Source organism: Melanostigma gelatinosum, assembly GCF_949748355.1.
Source record: "Melanostigma gelatinosum genome assembly, chromosome: 2".
Taxonomy (NCBI): Eukaryota; Metazoa; Chordata; class Actinopteri; order Perciformes; family Zoarcidae; genus Melanostigma; species Melanostigma gelatinosum.
Window position 1 is genome coordinate 2,407,080 of NC_136635.1, and position 23,423 is coordinate 2,430,502.

General features: G+C 42.8%; 1 protein-coding gene across 1 annotated transcript in view; it reads right to left on the reverse strand.

Moving 5' to 3' along the window:
* Nucleotides 1–23,423, reverse strand: part of LOC306787296 (anoctamin-9-like) — a 51,082-nt gene that overhangs the window by 24,822 nt on the left and 2,837 nt on the right. The window contains exons 2-6 of the mRNA XM_079282412.1: nucleotides 23,205–23,258; nucleotides 22,509–22,631; nucleotides 22,267–22,394; nucleotides 21,972–22,021; nucleotides 21,035–21,093 (exon numbers count right to left, since the gene is read on the reverse strand). Of these exons, the coding sequence (XP_079138538.1) occupies nucleotides 21,035–21,093; nucleotides 21,972–22,021; nucleotides 22,267–22,394; nucleotides 22,509–22,631; nucleotides 23,205–23,258 (414 nt within the window). The remainder of the gene's footprint in view (nucleotides 1–21,034; nucleotides 21,094–21,971; nucleotides 22,022–22,266; nucleotides 22,395–22,508; nucleotides 22,632–23,204; nucleotides 23,259–23,423) is intronic.

A 23,423-nucleotide genomic window follows, 5' to 3' on the forward strand; every position in this document is an offset into this window, starting at 1 on the left:
CTCACAATCACACATCAGAACTAGACTCACAATCACACATCAGAACTAGGCTCACAATCACACAACACACATCAGAACTAGGCTCACAATCACACACATCAGAACTAGGCTCACAATCACACAACAGCTCACAATCACACATCAGAATTAGGCTTACAATCACACAACAGAACTAGACTCACAACACACATCAGAACTAGACTCACAATCACACATCAGAACAAGGCTCACAATCACACATCAGAACTAGGCTCACAATCACACAACTAGGCTCACAATCACACAACACAACTAGACTCACAATCACACATTAGAACGAGACTCACAATCACACAACACACATCAGAACGAGACTCACAATCACACAACTAGGCTCACAATCACACAACACACATCAGAACTAGGCTCACAATCACACATCAGAACTAGGCTCACAATCACACACATCAGAACTAGGCTCACAATCACACAACAGCTCACAATCACACATCAGAACTAGGCTCACACAACACACATCAGAACTACTCACAACCCACATCAGAACTAGACTCACAATCACACAACAGAACTAGACTCACAATCACACAACATAACTAGACTCACAACACACAACAGAACTAGGCTCACAACACACAACAGAACTAGGCTCACAATCACACATCAGAACGAGACTCACAATCACACAACAGAACTAGACTCACAACACACATCAGAACTAGACTCACAATCACACATCAGAACTAGACTCACAATCACACATCAGAACTAGACTCACAATCACACAACATAACGAGGCTCACAATCACACAACACACATCAGAACGAGACTCACAATCACACAACTAGGCTCACAATCACACAACACACATCAGAACTAGACTCACAATCACACATCAGAAATAGACTCACAATCACACAACAGAACTAGACTCACAATCACACAACATAACTAGACTCACAACACACAACAGAACTAGGCTCACAACACACAACAGAACTAGGCTCACAACACACAACAGAACTAGACTCACAACACACATCAGAACTAGACTCACAATCACACAACATAACGAGGCTCACAATCACACAACACACATCAGAACTAGACTCACAATCACACAACTAGGCTCACAATCACACATCACAACTAGGCTCACAATCACACATCAGAACTAGGCTCACAATCACACAACACACATCAGAACTAGACTCACAATCACACAACTCGGCTCACAATCACAACTAGGCTCACAATCACACATTAGAACGAGACTCACAATCACACAACAGAACTAGACTCACAACACACATCAGAACTAGACTCACAATCACACATCAGAACTAGACTCACAATCACACATCAGAACTAGACTCACAATCACACAACATAACGAGGCTCACAATCACACAACACACATCAGAACGAGACTCACAATCACACAACTAGGCTCACAATCACACAACACACATCAGAACTAGGCTCACAATCACACATCAGAACTAGGCTCACAATCACACACATCAGAACTAGGCTCACAATCACACAACAGCTCACAATCACACATCAGAACTAGGCTTACAATCACACAACAGAACTAGACTCACAATCACACAACAGAACTAGACTCACAATCACACAACATAACTAGACTCACAACACACAACAGAACTAGGCTCACAACACACAACAGAACTAGGCTCACAATCACACATCAGAACGAGACTCACAATCACACAACAGAACTAGACTCACAACACACATCAGAACTAGACTCACAATCACACATCAGAACTAGACTCACAATCACACATCAGAACTAGACTCACAATCACACAACATAACGAGGCTCACAATCACACAACACACATCAGAACGAGGCTTACAATCACACAACAGAACTAGACTCACAATCACACAACAGAAGTAGACTCACAATCACACAACATAACTAGACTCACAACACACAACACAACTAGGCTCACAACACACAACACAACTAGGCTCACAATCACACATCAGAACGAGACTCACAATCACACAACAGAACTAGACTCACAACACACATCAGAACTAGACTCACAATCACACATCAGAACTAGACTCACAATCACACAACATAACGAGGCTCACAATCACACAACACACATCAGAACGAGACTCACAATCACACAACTAGGCTCACAATCACACAACACACATCAGAACTAGACTCACAATCACACATCAGAAATAGACTCACAATCACACATCAGAACTAGACTCACAATCACACAACAGAACTAGACTCACAATCACAAAACATAACTAGACTCAGAACACACAACAGAACTAGGCTCACAACACACAACAGAACTAGGCTCACAACACACAACAGAACTAGACTCACAACACACATCAGAACTAGACTCACAATCACACAACATAACGAGGCTCACAATCACACAACACACATCAGAACTAGACTCACAATCACACAACTAGGCTCACAATCACACATCACAACTAGGCTCACAATCACACATCAGAACTAGGCTCACAATCACACAACACACATCAGAACTAGACTCACAATCACACAACTCGGCTCACAATCACAACTAGGCTCACAATCACACATCAGAACGAGACTCACAATCACACAACAGAACTAGACTCACAACACACATCAGAACTAGACTCACAATCACACATCAGAACTAGACTCACAATCACACATCAGAACTAGACTCACAATCACACAACATAACGAGGCTCACAATCACACAACACACATCAGAACGAGACTCACAATCACACAACTAGGCTCACAATCACACAACACACATCAGAACTAGGCTCACAATCACACATCAGAACTAGGCTCACAATCACACACATCAGAACTAGGCTCACAATCACACAACAGCTCAAAATCACACATCAGAACTAGGCTTACAATCACACAACAGAACTAGACTCACAATCACACATCAGAACTAGGCTCACAATCACACAACACACATCAGAACTAGGCTCACAATCACACAACACACATCAGAACTAGGCTCATACAACACACATCAGAACTACTCACAACCCACATCAGAACTAGACTCACAATCACACATCAGAAATAGACTCACAATCACACATCAGAACTAGACTCACAATCACACAACAGAACTAGACTCACAATCACACAACATAACTAAACTCACAACACACAACAGAACTAGGCTCACAACACACAACAGAACTAGGCTCACAATCACACATCAGAACTAGACTCACAACACACAACACACAACAGAACTAGGCTCACAACACACAACAGAACGAGACTCACAATCACACAACACACATCAGAACTAGGCTGACAATCACACATCAGAACTAGGCTCACAATCACACATCAGAACTAGGCTCACAATCACACATCAAAACTAGACTCACAATCACACAACAGAACTAGACTCACAACACACATCAGAACTAGACTCACAATCACACATCAGAACTAGGCTCACAATCACACATCAGAACTAGTCTCACAATCACACATCAGAACTAGTCTCACAACACACATCAGAACTAGACTCACAATCACACATCAGAACTAGACTCACAATCACACATCAGAACTAGACTCACAATCACACAACATAACAAGGCTCACAATCACACAACACACATCAGAACTAGACTCACAATCACACATCAGAACAAGGCTCACAATCACACATCAGAACTAGGCTCACAATCACAAATCAGAACTAGGCTCACAATCACACATCAGAACTAGGCTCACAATCACACAACACAACTAGGCTCCCAATCACACAACACAACTAGACTCACAATCACACATTAGAACGAGACTCACAATCACACATCAGAACGAGACTCACAATCACACATCAGAACGAGACTCACAATCACACAACACACATCAGAACGAGACTCACAATCACACAACTAGGCTCACAATCACACAACACACATCAGAACTAGGCTCATAATCACACATCAGAACTAGGCTCACAATCACACACATCAGAACTAGGCTCACAATCACACAACGGCTCACAATCACACATCAGAACTAGGCTTACAATCACACAACAGAACTAGACTCACAATCACACATCAGAACTAGACTCACAATCACACATCAGAACTAGGCTCACAATCACACATCAGAACTAGGCTCACAATCACACATCAGAACTAGGCTCACAATCACACATCAGAACTAGGCTCACAATCACACATCAGAACTAGGCTCACAATCACACAACACACATCAGAACTAGGCTCACAATCACACATCAGAACTAGGCTCACAATCACACAACACACATCAGAACGAGGCTCACAATCACACAACACACATCAGAACTAGGCTCACAATCACACATCAGAACTAGGCTCACAATCACACATCAGAACTAGGCTCACAATCACACATCAGAACTAGGCTCACAATCACACAACACACATCAGAACTAGGCTCACAATCACACAACACACATCAGAACTAGGCTCACAATCACACAACACACATCAGAACTAGACTCACAATCACACATCAGAACTAGGCTCACAATCACACATCAGAACTCGGCTCACAATCACACATCTGAACTTGACTCACAATCACACATCAGAACTAGGCTCACAATCACACAACACACATCAGAACTAGGCTCACAATCACACAACACACATCAGAACTAGACTTACAATCACACATCAGAACTAGGCTCACAATCACACATCAGAACTCGGCTCACAATCACACATCAGAACTTGACTCACAATCACACATCAGAAGTAGACTCACAATCACACATCAGAACTAGACTCACAATCACACATCAGAACTAGACTCACAATCACACAACATAATGAGGCTCACAATCACACAACACACATCAGAACTAGACTCACAATCACACAACTAGGCTCACAATCACACATCACAACTAGGCTCACAATCACACATCAGAAATAGGCTCACAATCACACAACACACATCAGAACTAGACTCACAATCACACAACTCGGCTCACAATCACAACTAGGCTCACAATCACACAACAGAACTAGACTCACAATCACACATCAGAACTCGGCTCACAATCACACATCAGAACTTGACTCACAATCACACATCAGAACTAGGCTCACAATCACACAACACACATCAGAACTAGGATCACAATCACACAACACACATCAGAACTAGACTCACAATCACACATCAGAACTAGGCTCACAATCACACATCAGAACTAGGCTCACAATCACACATCAGAACTCGGCTCACAATCACACATCAGAACTTGACTCACAATCACACATCAGAAGTAGACTCACAATCACACATCAGAACTAGACTCACAATCACACATCAGAACTGGACTCACAATCACACAACATAACGAGGCTCACAATCACACAACACACATCAGAACTAGACTCACAATCACACAACCAGGCTCACAATCACACATCACAACTAGGCTCACAATCACACATCAGAAATAGGCTCACAATCACACAACACACACCAGAACTAGACTCACAATCACACAACTCGGCTCACAATCACAACTAGGCTCACAATCACACATCAGAACGAGACTCACAATCACACAACAGAACTAGACTCACAATCACACATCAGAACTAGACTCACAATCACACAACACACATCAGAACTAGGCTCACAATCACACATCAAAACTAGGCTCACAATCATACATCAAAACTAGGTTCACAATCACACAACACACATCAGAACTAGACTCACAATCACACATCAGAACAAGGCTCACAATCACACATCAGAACTAGGCTCACAATCACACATCAGAACTAGGCTCACAATCACACATCAGAACTAGGCTCACAATCACACAACACAACTAGGCTCACAATCACACAACACAACTAGACTCACAATCACACATTAGAACGAGACTCACAATCTCACAATCACACATTAGAACGAGACTCACAATCACACAACACACATCAGAACGAGACTCACAATCACACAACTAGGCTCACAACAGAACTAGACTCACAACACACTCACAACAGAACTAGACTCACAACACACATCAGAACTAGACTCACAATCACACATCAGAACTAGATTCACAATCACACATCAGAACTAGATTCACAATCACACATCAGAACTAGACTCACAATCACACAACATAACGAGGCTCACAATCACACAACACACATCAGAACGAGACTCACAATCACACAACTACGCTCACAATCACACATCACAACTAGGCTCACAATCACACATCAGAACTAGGCTCACAATCACACAACACACATCAGAAATAGACTCACAATCACACAACTCGGCTCACAATCACAACTAGACTCACAATCACACATCAGAACTAGACTCACAATCACACAACAGAACTAGGCTCACAATCACACATCAAAACTAGGCTCACAATCATACATCAAAACTAGGTTCACAATCACACAACACACATCAGAACTAGACTCACAATCACACATCAGAACAAGGCTCACAATCACACATCAGAACTAGGCTCACAATCACAAATCAGAACTAGGCTCACAATCACACATCAGAACTAGGCTCACAATCACACAACACAACTAGGCTCACAATCACACAACACAACTAGACTCACAATCACACATTAGAACGAGACTCACAATCACACAACACACATCAGAACGAGACTCACAATCACACAACTAGGCTCACAATCACACAACACACATCAGAACTAGGCTCACAATCACACACATCAGAACTAGGCTCACAATCACACACATCAGAACTAGGCTCACAATCACACAACGGCTCACAATCACACATCAGAACTAGGCTTACAATCACACAACAGAACTAGACTCACAATCACACATCAGAACTAGACTCACAATCACACATCAGAACTAGGCTCACAATCACACATCAGAACTAGGCTCACAATCACACATCAGAACTAGGCTCACAATCACACATCAGAACTAGGCTCACAATCACACAACACACATCAGAACTAGGCTCACAATCACACATCAGAACTAGGCTCACAATCACACATCAGAACTAGGCTCACAATCACACATCAGAACTAGGCTCACAATCACACAACACACATCAGAACTAGGCTCACAATCACACAACACACATCAGAACTAGGCTCACAATCACACAACACACATCAGAACTAGACTCACAATCACACATCAGAACTAGGCTCACAATCACACATCAGAACTCGGCTCACAATCACACATCAGAACTTGACTCACAATCACACATCAGAACTAGGCTCACAATCACACAACACACATCAGAACTAGGCTCACAATCACACAACACACATCAGAACTAGACTCACAATCACACATCAGAACTAGGCTCACAATCACACATCAGAACTCGGCTCACAATCACACATCAGAACTTGACTCACAATCACACATCAGAACTAGACTCACAATCACACAACATAACGAGGCTCACAATCACACAACATAACGAGGCTCACAATCACACAACATAACGAGGCTCACAATCACACAACATAACGAGGCTCACAATCACACAACACACATCAGAACTAGACTCACAATCACACAACTAGGCTCACAATCACACATCACAACTAGGCTCACAATCACACATCAGAAATAGGCTCACAATCACACATCAGAAATAGGCTCACAATCACACAACACACATCAGAACTAGACTCACAATCATACAACTCGGCTCACAATCACACATCAGAACGAGACTCACAATCACACAACAGAACTAGACTCACAATCACACATCAGAACTAGACTCACAATCACGCAACACACATCAGAACTAGGCTCACAATCACACATCAAAACTAGGCTCACAATCATACATCAAAACTAGGTTCACAATCACACAACACACATCAGAACTAGACTCACAATCACACATCAGAACAAGGCTCACAATCACACATCAGAACTAGGCTCACAATCACACATCAGAACTAGGCTCACAATCACACAACACAACTAGGCTCACAATCACACAACACAACTAGACTCACAATCACACATTAGAACGAGACTCACAATCTCACAATCACACATTAGAACGAGACTCACAATCACACAACACACATCAGAACGAGACTCACAATCACACAACTAGGCTCACAATCACACAACACACATCAGAACTAGGCTCACAATCACACATCAGAACTAGGCTCACAATCACACACATCAGAACTAGGCTCACAATCACACAACGGCTCACAATCACACATCAGAACTAGGCTTACAATCACACAACAGAACTAGACTCACAATCACACATCAGAACTAGACTCACAATCACACATCAGAACTAGGCTCACAATCACACATCAGAACTAGGCTCACAATCACACATCAGAACTAGGCTCACAATCACACAACACACATCAGAACTAGGCTCACAATCACACATCAGAACGAGGCTCACAATCACACAACACACATCAGAACTAGGCTCACAATCACACATCAGAACTAGGCTCACAATCACACAACACACATCAGAACTAGGCTCACAATCACACAACACACATCAGAACTAGGCTCACAATCACACAACACACATCAGAACTAGACTCACAATCACACATCAGAACTAGGCTCACAATCACACATCAAAACTTGACTCACAATCACACATCAGAACTAGACTCACAATCACACATCAGAACTAGACTCACAATCACACATCAGAACTAGACTCACAACACACATCAGAACTAGACTCAATCGCACATCAGAACTAGGCTCACAATCACACAACACACATCAGAACTAGACTCACAATCACACATCAGAACTAGACTCACAATCACACATCAGAACTAGACTCACAATCACACATCAGAACTAGGCTCACAATCACACAACACACATCAGAACTAGACTCACAATCACACATCAGAACTAGGCTCACAATCACACAACACACATCAGAACTAGACTCACAATCACACATCAGAACTAGGCTCACAATCACACATCAGAACTAGGCTCACAATCACACATCAGAACTAGGCTCACAATCACACAACACAACTAGGCTCACAATCACACAACACAACTAGGCTCACAATCACACAACACAACTAGACTCACAATCACACATTAGAACGAGACTCACAATCACACATTAGAACGAGACTCACAATCACACAACACACATCAGAACGAGACTCACAATCACACAACTAGGATCACAATCACACAACACACATCAGAACTAGGCTCACAATCACACAACAGAACTAGACTCACAATCACACATCAGAACTAGACTCACAATCACACAACAGAACTAGACTCACAATCACACATCACACATCAGAACTAGGCTCACAATCACACAACAGAACTAGGCTCACAATCACACACCAGAACTAGACTCACAACACACAACAGAACTAGACTCACAACACACAACAGAACTAGACTCACAACACACACCAGAACTAGACTCACAACACACAACAGAACTAGAATCACAACACACAACGGAACTAGGCTCACAATCACACATCAGAACTAGGCTCACACAACACACATCAGAACAAGGCTCACACAACACACATCAGAACTAGACTCACAATCACACATCAGAACTAGACTCACAATCACACATCAGAACTAGACTCACAATCACACATCAGAACTAGACTCACAATCACACAACAGAACTAGACTCACAATCACACAACAGAACTAGACTCACAACACACATCAGAACTAGACTCACAACACACATCAGAACTAGACTCACAATCACACAACACACATCAGAACGAGACTCACAATCACACAACTAGGCTCACAACACACATCAGAACTAGGCTCACAATCACACATCAGAACTAGGCACACAATCACACAACACACATCAGAACGAGACTCACAATCACACAACTAGGCTCACAACACACATCAGAACTAGGCTCACAATCACACATCAGAACTAGGCTCACAATCACACAACACACATCAGAACTAGGCTCACAATCACACATCAGAATTCGGCTCACAATCACACATCAGAACTCGGCTCACAATCACACAACACACATCAGAACTAGGCTCACAATCACACAACACACATCAGAACTAGACTCACAATCACACATCAGAACTAGGCTCACAATCACACAACACACATCAGAACTAGGCTCACAATCACACATCAGAATTCGGCTCACAATCACACATCGGCTCACAATCACAACACATATCAGAACTAGGCTCACAATCACACATCGGAACGAGACTCACAATCACACATCGGAACTAGGCTCACAATCACACAACACAACTAGGCTCACAATCACACAACACAACTAGACTCACAATCACACAACATACATCAGAACTAGACTCACAATCACACAACTAGGCTCACAATCACAACTAGGCTCACAATCACACATCAGAACTAGGCTCACAATCACACAACACACATCAGAACTAGGCTCACAATCACACATCAGAACTAGGCTCACAATCACACATCAGAACTAGACTCACAATCACACATCAGAACTAGACTCACAATCACACAACAGAACTAGACTCACAATCACACAACAGAACTAGACTCACAACACACAACAGAACTAGGCTCACAACACACAACAGAACTAGGCTCACAATCACACATCAGAACTAGACTCACAACACACATCAGAACTAGACTCACAATCACACAACACACATCAGAACGAGACTCACAATCACACAACTAGGCTCACAACACACATCAGAACTAGGCTCACAATCACACATCAGAACTAGGCTCACAATCACACAACACACATCAGAACGAGACTCACAATCACACAACTAGGCTCACAACACACATCAGAACTAGGCTCACAATCACACATCAGAACTAGGCTCACAATCACACAACACACATCAGAACTAGGCTCACAATCACACATCAGAATTCGGCTCACAATCACACATCAGAACTCGGCTCACAATCACACAACACACATCAGAACTAGGCTCACAATCACACATCAGAATTCGGCTCACAATCACACATCAGAACTCGGCTCACAATCACACAACACACATCAGAACTAGGCTCACAATCACACAACACACATCAGAACTAGACTCACAATCACACATCAGAACTAGGCTCACAATCACACAACACACATCAGAACTAGGCTCACAATCACACATCAGAATTCGGCTCACAATCACACATCAGAACTCGGCTCACAATCACAACACATATCAGAACTAGGCTCACAATCACACATCGGAACGAGACTCACAATCACACATCGGACCTAGGCTCACAATCACACAACACAACTAGACTCACAATCACACAACATACATCAGAACTAGACTCAAAATCACACAACTAGGCTCACAATCACAACTAGGCTCACAATCACACATCAGAACTAGGCTCACAATCACACAACACACATCAGAACTAGGCTCACAATCACACATCAGAACTAGGCTCACAATCACACAACACACATCAGAACTAGGCTCACAATCACACATCAGAACTAGGCTCACAATCACACAACACACATCAGAACTAGACTCACATCACACATCAGAACTAGACTCACAATCACACATCAGAACTAGGCTCACAATCACACAACACACATCAGAACTAGGCTCACAATCACACATCAGAACGAGACTCACAATCACACATCAGAACGAGACTCACAATCACACATCAGAACGAGACTCACAATCACACAACACACATCAGAACTAGGCTCACAATCACACATCAGAACTAGGCTCACAATCACACAACACACATCAGAACTAGGCTCACAATCACACATCAGAACTAGACTCACAATCACACATCAGAACGAGACTCACAATCACACATCAGAACTAGGCTCACAATCACACATCAGAACTAGACTCACAATCACACATCAGAACTAGGCTCACAATCACACAACACACATCAGAACTAGACTCACAATCACACATCAGAACTAGGCTCACAATCACACAACACACATCAGAACTAGACTCACAATCATACAACTCGGCTCACAATCACACATCAGAACGAGACTCACAATCACACAACAGAACTAGACTCACAATCACACATCAGAACTAGACTCACAATCACGCAACACACATCAGAACTAGGCTCACAATCACACATCAAAACTAGGCTCACAATCATACATCAAAACTAGGTTCACAATCACACAACACACATCAGAACTAGACTCACAATCACACATCAGAACAAGGCTCACAATCACACATCAGAACTAGGCTCACAATCACACATCAGAACTAGGCTCACAATCACACATCAGAACTAGGCTCACAATCACACAACACAACTAGGCTCACAATCACACATTAGAACGAGACTCACAATCTCACAATCACACATTAGAACGAGACTCACAATCACACATCAGAACGAGACTCACAATCACACAACTAGGCTCACAATCACACAACACACATCAGAACTAGGCTCACAATCACACATCAGAACTAGGCTCACAATCACACACATCAGAACTAGGCTCACAATCACACAACGGCTCACAATCACACATCAGAACTAGGCTTACAATCACACAACAGAACTAGACTCACAATCACACATCAGAACTAGGCTCACAATCACACATCAGAACTAGGCTCACAATCACACATCAGAACTAGGCTCACAATCACACAACACGCATCAGAACTAGGCTCACAATCACACATCAGAACGAGGCTCACAATCACACAACACACATCAGAACTAGGCTCACAATCACACATCAGAACTAGGCTCACAATCACACAACACACATCAGAACTAGGCTCACAATCACACAACACACATCAGAACTAGGCTCACAATCACACAACACACATCAGAACTAGACTCACAATCACACATCAGAACTAGACTCACAATCACACATCAGAACTAGGCTCACAATCACACATCAGAACTTGACTCACAATCACACATCAGAACTAGACTCACAATCACACATCAGAACTAGACTCACAACACACATCAGAACGAGACTCAATCACACATCAGAACTAGACTCAATCACACATCAGAACTAGGCTCACAATCACACAACACACATCAGAACTAGACTCACAATCACACATCAGAACTAGGCTCACAATCACACAACACACATCAGAACTAGACTCACAATCACACATCAGAACTAGGCTCACAATCACACAACACAACTAGGCTCACAATCACACAACACAACTAGACTCACAATCACACATTAGAACGAGACTCACAATCACACAACACACATCAGAACTAGGCTCACAATCACACAACAGAACTAGACTCACAATCACAACACATATCAGAACTAGGCTCACAATCACACATCGGAACGAGACTCACAATCACACATCGGAACTAGGCTCACAATCACACAACACAACTAGACTCACAATCACACAACATACATCAGAACTAGACTCAAAATCACACAACTAGGCTCACAATCACAACTAGGCTCACAATCACACATCAGAACTAGGCTCACAATCACACAACACACATCAGAACTAGGCTCACAATCACACATCAGAACTAGGCTCACAATCACACAACACACATCAGAACTAGGCTCACAATCACACATCAGAACTAGGCTCACAATCACACAACACACATCAGAACTAGACTCACATCACACATCAGAACTAGACTCACAATCACACATCAGAACTAGGCTCACAATCACACAACACACATCAGAACTAGGCTCACAATCACACATCAGAACGAGACTCACAATCACACATCAGAACGAGACTCACAATCACACAACACACATCAGAACTAGGCTCACAATCACACATCAGAACTAGGCTCACAATCACACAACACACATCAGAACTAGGCTCACAATCACACATCAGAACTAGACTCACAATCACACATCAGAACGAGACTCACAATCACACATCAGAACTAGGCTCACAATCACACATCAGAACTAGACTCACAATCACACATCAGAACTAGGCTCACAATCACACAACACACATCAGAACTAGACTCACAATCACACATCAGAACTAGGCTCACAATCACACAACACACATCAGAACTAGACTCACAATCATACAACTCGGCTCACAATCACACATCAGAACGAGACTCACAATCACACAACAGAACTAGACTCACAATCACACATCAGAACTAGACTCACAATCACGCAACACACATCAGAACTAGGCTCACAATCACACATCAAAACTAGGCTCACAATCATACATCAAAACTAGGTTCACAATCACACAACACACATCAGAACTAGACTCACAATCACACATCAGAACAAGGCTCACAATCACACATCAGAACTAGGCTCACAATCACACATCAGAACTAGGCTCACAATCACACATCAGAACTAGGCTCACAATCACACATCAGAACTAGGCTCACAATCACACAACACAACTAGGCTCACAATCACACATTAGAACGAGACTCACAATCTCACAATCACACATTAGAACGAGACTCACAATCACACAACACACATCAGAACGAGACTCACAATCACACAACTAGGCTCACAATCACACAACACACATCAGAACTAGGCTCACAATCACACATCAGAACTAGGCTCACAATCACACACATCAGAACTAGGCTCACAATCACACACATCAGAACTAGGCTCACAATCACACAACGGCTCACAATCACACATCAGAACTAGGCTTACAATCACACAACAGAACTAGACTCACAATCACACATCAGAACTAGGCTCACAATCACACATCAGAACTAGGCTCACAATCACACATCAGAACTAGGCTCACAATCACACAACACACATCAGAACTAGGCTCACAATTACACATCAGAACGAGGCTCACAATCACACAACACACATCAGAACTAGGCTCACAATCACACATCAGAACTAGGCTCACAATCACACAACACACATCAGAACTAGGCTCACAATCACACAACACACATCAGAACTAGGCTCACAATCACACAACACACATCAGAACTAGGCTCACAATCACACATCAGAACTAGGCTCACAATCACACATCAGAACTTGACTCACAATCACACATCAGAACTAGACTCACAATCACACATCAGAACTAGACTCACAACACACATCAGAACGAGACTCAATCACACATCAGAACTAGACTCAATCACACATCAGAACTAGGCTCACAATCACACAACACACATCAGAACTAGACTCACAATCACACATCAGAACTAGGCTCACAATCACACATCAGAACTAGGCTCACAATCACACATCAGAACTAGGCTCACAATCACACATCAGAACTAGGCTCACAATCACACATCAGAACTAGGCTCACAATCACACAACACAACTAGGCTCACAATCACACAACACAACTAGACTCACAATCACACATTTGAACGAGACTCACAATCACACAACACACATCAGAACGAGACTCACAATCACACAACTAGGCTCACAATCACACAACACACATCAGAACTAGGCTCACAATCGCACAACAGAACTAGACTCACAATCAAACATCAGAACTAGACTCACAATCACACAACAGAACTAGACTCACAATCACACATCACACATCAGAACTAGACTCACAATCACACATCACACATCAGAACTAGGCTCACAATCACACAACAGAACTAGGCTCACAATCACACACCAGAACTAGACTCACAACACACAACAGAACTAGACTCACAACACACACCAGAACTAGACTCACAACACACACCAGAACTAGACTCACAACACACAACAGAACTAGACTCACAATCACACAACACACATCAGAACTAGGCTCACACAACACACATCAGAACTAGGCTCACAATCACACAACACACATCAGAACTAGGCTCACACAACACACATCAGAACTAGGCTCACACAACACACATCAGAACTAGACTCACAATCACACATCAGAACTAGACTCACAATCACACATCAGAACTAGACTCACAATCACACATCAGAACTAGACTCACAATCACACAACAGAACTAGACTCACAATCACACAACAGAACTAGACTCACAACACAACTAGGCTCACAACACACAACAGAACTAGGCTCACAATCACACATCAGAACTAGACTCACAACACACATCAGAACTAGACTCACAATCACACAACACACATCAGAACGAGACTCACAATCACACAACTAGGCTCACAACACACATCAGAACTAGGCTCACAATCACACATCAGAACTAGGCTCACAATCACACAACACACATCAGAACGAGACTCACAATCACACAACTAGGCTCACAACACACATCAGAACTAGGCTCACAATCACACAACACACATCAGAACTAGGCTCACAATCACACATCAGAATTCGGCTCACAATCACACATCAGAACTCGGCTCACAATCACACAACACACATCAGAACTAGGCTCACAATCACACAACACACATCAGAACTAGACTCACAATCACACATCAGAACTAGGCTCACAATCACACAACACACATCAGAACTAGGCTCACAATCACACATCAGAATTCGGCTCACAATCACACATCAGAACTCGGCTCACAATCACAACACATATCAGAACTAGGCTCACAATCACACAACACACATCAGAACTAGGCTCACAATCACACATCAGAATTCGGCTCACAATCACACATCAGAACTAGGCTCACAATCACACATCAGAATTCGGCTCACAATCACACATCAGAATTCGGCTCACAATCACACATCAGAACTCGGCTGACAATCACAACACACATCAGAACTAGACTCACAATCACACAACACACATCAGAACTAGACTCACAATCACACATCAGAACTAGGCTCACAATCACACAACACACATCAGAACTAGGCTCACAATCACACATCAGAATTCGGCTCACAATCACACATCAGAACTAGGCTCACAATCACACATCAGAACTAGGCTCACAATCACACATCGGAACGAGACTCACAATCACACATCGGAACTAGGCTCACAATCACACAACACAACTAGGCTCACAATCACACAACACAACTAGACTCACAATCACACAACATACATCAGAACTAGACTCACAATCACACAACTAGGCTCACAATCACAACTAGGCTCACAATCACAACTAGGCTCACAATCACACATCAGAACTAGGCTCACAATCACACAACACACATCAGAACTAGGCTCACAATCACACATCAGAACTAGGCTCACAATCACACAACACACATCAGAACTAGGCTCACAATCACACATCAGAACTAGACTCACAATCACACATCAGAACTAGGCTCACAATCACACAACACACATCAGAACTAGGCTCACAATCACACATCAGAACGAGGCTCACAATCACACATCAGAACGAGACTCACAATCACACATCAGAACGAGACTCACAATCACACATCAGAACGAGACTCACAATCACACAACACACATCAGAACTAGGCTCACAATCACACATCAGAACTAGGCTCACAATCACACAACACACATCAGAACTAGGCTCACAATCACACATCAGAACTAGACTCACAATCACACATCAGAACGAGACTCACAATCACACATCAGAACTAGGCTCACAATCACACATCAGAACTAGGCTCACAATCACACATCAGAACTAGGCTCACAATCACACATCAGAACTAGGCTCACAATCACACATCAGAACTAGACTCACAATCACACATCAGAACTAGACTCACAATCACACATCAGAACTAGGCTCACAATCACACATCAGAACTAGGCTCACAATCACACAACAGAACTAGGCTCACAATCACACACCAGAACTAGACTCACAACACACAACAGAACTAGACTCACAACACACACCAGAACTAGACTCACAACACACACCAGAACTAGACTCACAACACACAACAGAACTAGACTCACAATCACACAACACACATCAGAACTAGGCTCACACAACACACATCAGAACTAGGCTCACAATCACACAACAAACATCAGAACTAGGCTCACACAACACACATCAGAACTAGGCTCACACAACACACATCAGAACTAGACTCACAATCACACATCAGAACTAGACTCACAATCACACATCAGAACTAGACTCACAATCACACATCAGAACTAGACTCACAATCACACAACAGAACTAGACTCACAATCACACAACATAACTAGACTCACAACACAACTAGGCTCACAACACACAACAGAACTAGGCTCACAATCACACATCAGAACTAGACTCACAACACACATCAGAACTAGACTCACAATCACACAACACACATCAGAACGAGACTCACAATCACACAACTAGGCTCACAACACACATCAGAACTAGGCTCACAATCACACAACACACATCAGAACTAGACTCACAATCACACATCAGAACTAGGCTCACAATCACACAACACACATCAGAACTAGGCTCACAATCACACATCAGAATTCGGCTCACAATCACACATCAGAACTCGGCTCACAATCACAACACATATCAGAACTAGGCTCACAATCACACAACACACATCAGAACTAGGCTCACAATCACACATCAGAATTCGGCTCACAATCACACATCAGAACTAGGCTCACAATCACACATCAGAATTCGGCTCACAATCACACATCAGAACTCGGCTCACAATCACAACACACATCAGAACTAGACTCACAATCACACAACACACATCAGAACTAGACTCACAATCACACATCAGAACTAGGCTCACAATCACACAACACACATCAGAACTAGGCTCACAATCACACATCAGAATTCGGCTCACAATCACACATCAGAACTAGGCTCACAATCACACATCAGAACTAGGCTCACAATCACACATCGGAACGAGACTCACAATCACACATCGGAACTAGGCTCACAATCACACAACACAACTAGGCTCACAATCACACAACACAACTAGACTCACAATCACACAACATACATCAGAACTAGACTCACAATCACACAACTAGGCTCACAATCACAACTAGGCTCACAATCACACATCAGAACTAGGCTCACAATCACACAACACACATCAGAACTAGGCTCACAATCACACATCAGAACTAGGCTCACAATCACACAACACACATCAGAACTAGGCTCACAATCACACATCAGAACTAGGCTCACAATCACACAACACACATCAGAACTAGACTCACATCACACATCAGAACTAGACTCACAATCACACATCAGAACTAGGCTCACAATCACACAACACACATCAGAACTAGGCTCACAATCACACATCAGAACGAGACTCACAATCACACATCAGAACGAGACTCACAATCACACATCAGAACGAGACTCACAATCACACAACACACATCAGAACTAGGCTCACAATCACACATCAGAACTAGGCTCACAATCACACAACACACATCAGAACTAGGCTCACAATCACACATCAGAACTAGACTCACAATCACACATCAGAACGAGACTCACAATCACACATCAGAACTAGGCTCACAATCACACATCAGAACTAGGCTCACAATCACACATCAGAACTAGGCTCACAATCACACATCAGAACTAGGCTCACAATCACACATCAGAACTAGGCTCACAATCACACATCAGAACTAGACTCACAATCACACATCAGAACTAGGCTCACAATCACACATCAGAACTAGGCTCACAACCACACATCAGAACTAGGCTCACAATCACACATAAGAACTAGGCTCACAATCACACATAATAACTAGGCTCACAATCACACATCAGAACTAGGCTCACAATCACACAACTAGGCTCACACATGGTGTTGTAGATATCCAGAGACACTAATGTTATTCTCTGCGTGTACATTGGGTGGCGCTGCATTACTATCTCACACACTCACACACACACACACACACACACACACACACACACACACACCTTGGCTAAGCAGAGAGTGATAATCGTCAATATGTTTTCCTTTCGTCTCAGCTATAGTCAAACAACACCTAAATTATACTTCTTCACTGAGAAATGAGTAATAAAGTAATAAGTACTAGAAATGAAGTTTGTTCAAAGATGGCATACACCATCTGGTGATTATTTATGCTTTCTTTATGAACAGTTAAAACAGACTGGTCAGCATTTATTTCTGCACACAATGCAAACTTGCTCGCCACACAGACACACACACACACGACCTACACTACTCATACAACATCTACAGTTTGCTCTGGGCAGCTCAGGTTCTGGAGGGCCCCTCCTCCATAACATCTTGTGCACTCACACCTTCATCACTGTCATGTCCAATCACTGCTCTGGATGCAGGAAGAAGAACAGGTTTTGCAGCTTACTGGGTCAATGTAGCACTCACTGAGGAGTCTAGTGCTTCAATCGACCACATTTACCATCAACACTGACTGGCCATCGACATAAGAGGCACCGAGTCTCCCCTGAAGGATCTACTCCAACGCTCTCGTCCTTGTTATAGAGAACATGTCGGCAGCAGCTCCTCATTTTGAACCAACGTTCATCACTTTCACCGCTTTAACTGACGGATGTCCCCGGTGGCAGCGACTGATGAAGTTACCTATGTCTCCTCGCTTCCTGTCAGTTTTAGGAGTCACCTTCTCTCAGTTAAACGTTTATTCTTCTCAGATCAATTCTTTAAACTGATAATAGCTTTGAATCGGGACCTTCTTTCACTTAAGGTGTGAAAACAAGGAGGTCAGATGTCAGATTCAATGTGACAGATTGATCAACAGTTCATATCTTCTGCTGCTGTGTGTGGGTCATGTGTATCTGTGTGTACTGAGCATGTTTAGCACAAACAGGAAGATGTCTGGTTGTAGTTGAACGTGCTGTGTAGAAGAATCAGATCGTAACAGACGAGTGGATAATCAACATGAAGACTCACATCATGGAGGCAGAACATGGTTTCAAACACACCCTTCATCAACAGTTCCTCCAGGTTCTCTGAAAAACAGCAGAAGATATCCGCACGAGAGGCCGTTTGTCTCACATCACAACATGACAGACGGAAGATGTGAAGCCTGTGACCAGTTGTTAATCGTCAGCTTGGACGACTGAAGGGAAACTGTCTCTGCACCAAATGTGATCAAATAAAGAACCGCAGGAGAAGCTGATTGATGCACTCATTAAACTACGTCAGAGCTAAATGCTGTAATAATAATAATAATAATAATAATAATAATAATAATAATAATAATAATAATAATAATAATAATAATAATAATAATAAGAAGAAGAATTATAATAAACTGGATTCATAAGACACCTTTCATACAGGGCGAGCAGTTCAAAGGACTTTACAACAAAGTGAAGAAACAAGAGAATGAATAAAAATAACTAACAAATGAAAACAAACACTGCTCGATAAAACTAAGGAAGGTAGAAGAGCAAAACACGTTAACCATTCAAACAAAGGAAGATCTACAGTTCATTAAAGGCAATGCTAAATATAGAACATGGACTAGCGGAGCCGGGGATTGAACCGCCGAACTCCTTACACTGGTTCCATGTTTTCGTATTGGTCTATAAGGCACTGCATGGCCGTGCGCCAGAGTACGTCCACAAAATGCTTTTGTTTTATGAACCCGGGACGCCCCTCAGATCATCCAGTTCTTCTCTTAACTGTTCCACAAAGCAGATCAAAAACATTTGGTCATGTTCTTTTGAGTTATTGCGCTCAAAGCCGCTGGAACAGCCAGATTGATCGATCGATGTTAGATTATAATATTCTTGGCTGGGTGGATTATATCTGGTTATGTTTGCTGAAGGTCTACAAAGCGACAGGAGTTGCTCTTGAATTTGATTTAGCTAATCACACTCACCTCCTGTGTTGATGTAGGTATGATGAAGGATGAAATTGACAATTCGGATCCTGGAGATAAAATATTGAGTTCAAGTTAAGAGACAAAAACAGAATGAGTTGGTTTATATAACATGGTGCGTTTTGACTGCACAGGTGTGTGTATGTATTATTATTATTTTTTTAATATATATTAAAATACGTACACACACACACACACACACACACACACACACACACACACACACACACACACACACACACACACACACACACACACACACACACACACACACACACACACACACACACACAACCTGGTAGCCTGGTTGACATCTTCACACCAGTTGCAGGAGTCGGAGACTTTGAGCAGGTACTTGTAGTCTTCAAACAGCTCACTGGGAGCACGGAGGCCGAGAAACACTTTGTCATCATGGACGATCCTCTAAGACACAAAAACAACACAAACATCAAAGGCGCAATCTTTCCCATTAGATTACATCACCCATCAAGTCAGGGTGTTTGAATACATGTGGGACAGTAAAGGAAGCAGACTCACGGTGATGCTGATGTTTTTCTTTTCGAGCTGCTGGATGAAGGCTCTCTGTCTCTGAGCCTTCTGGTCGGTGTCATCGTCCACCTTGTGTGCCACCAGCACGTAGTCACATGTCCTGTGGGAGGGCTGTTCATCAACAACAGAGACATATTCACATTGATTACATCGTCAAGCAGCTCAAAAGAAGTGTCAGATGGGTCCACCTAACAGAAACAACAAAACACTATTCCCCACGTCCCACCACCCTACTTCCGGCTGCGACGACACCTCCCTTCCAGAAGGGATGAGAAGGAGAAGAATAAGAAATGGGCCCCCTCTTCTCTGCCTCCTCCTTTCGATGACACAGCTGCTTATTTGTTCTTTAAATAAATGTCTCTTACTTTTAACTCGTCCAGTCGCTCTTATGTTGAGCCAGGTAACACCGGCCCATACCATCTTTGAAGTCATGAGCACACCTAAGCTGACAGTCCCATTAAACTAGATGCAAATGACACAGCTGACATGAACAGACTGAACAGTGACAGAAGGACCTTTAAGATAAAACTCTGTCTTTTCATGTCTCACAGGTTAATCTGTCCAACGCAGTCAAAGCATCCTTTCATATGAGCAGATATAGTCTCCGTCTGCATGTCACTGAGGACCTCGGTCCAGTTATCTTGTTGCTGTATGGAAAGTTGAGGAGAGAGGCGGGATTCTTACCGTTGGAGGAAGTAAAGGCTCAGAGGTGCGTCTGTCCCACAGCTCAATGTCTTCCTTTGACACAGAGAGATAAGGGTAGCATTAAACCTACGCACGTTTACAACTCTGAAATAACACTCTTCCTCCTGCAGATAAAGAGAGAGTACACTCAGGTGTTGCAGTCACTCAGGTATGACCAGTTAGCTTATGTTGGCAGCTAACTTTAGCTTTAGCCCTACA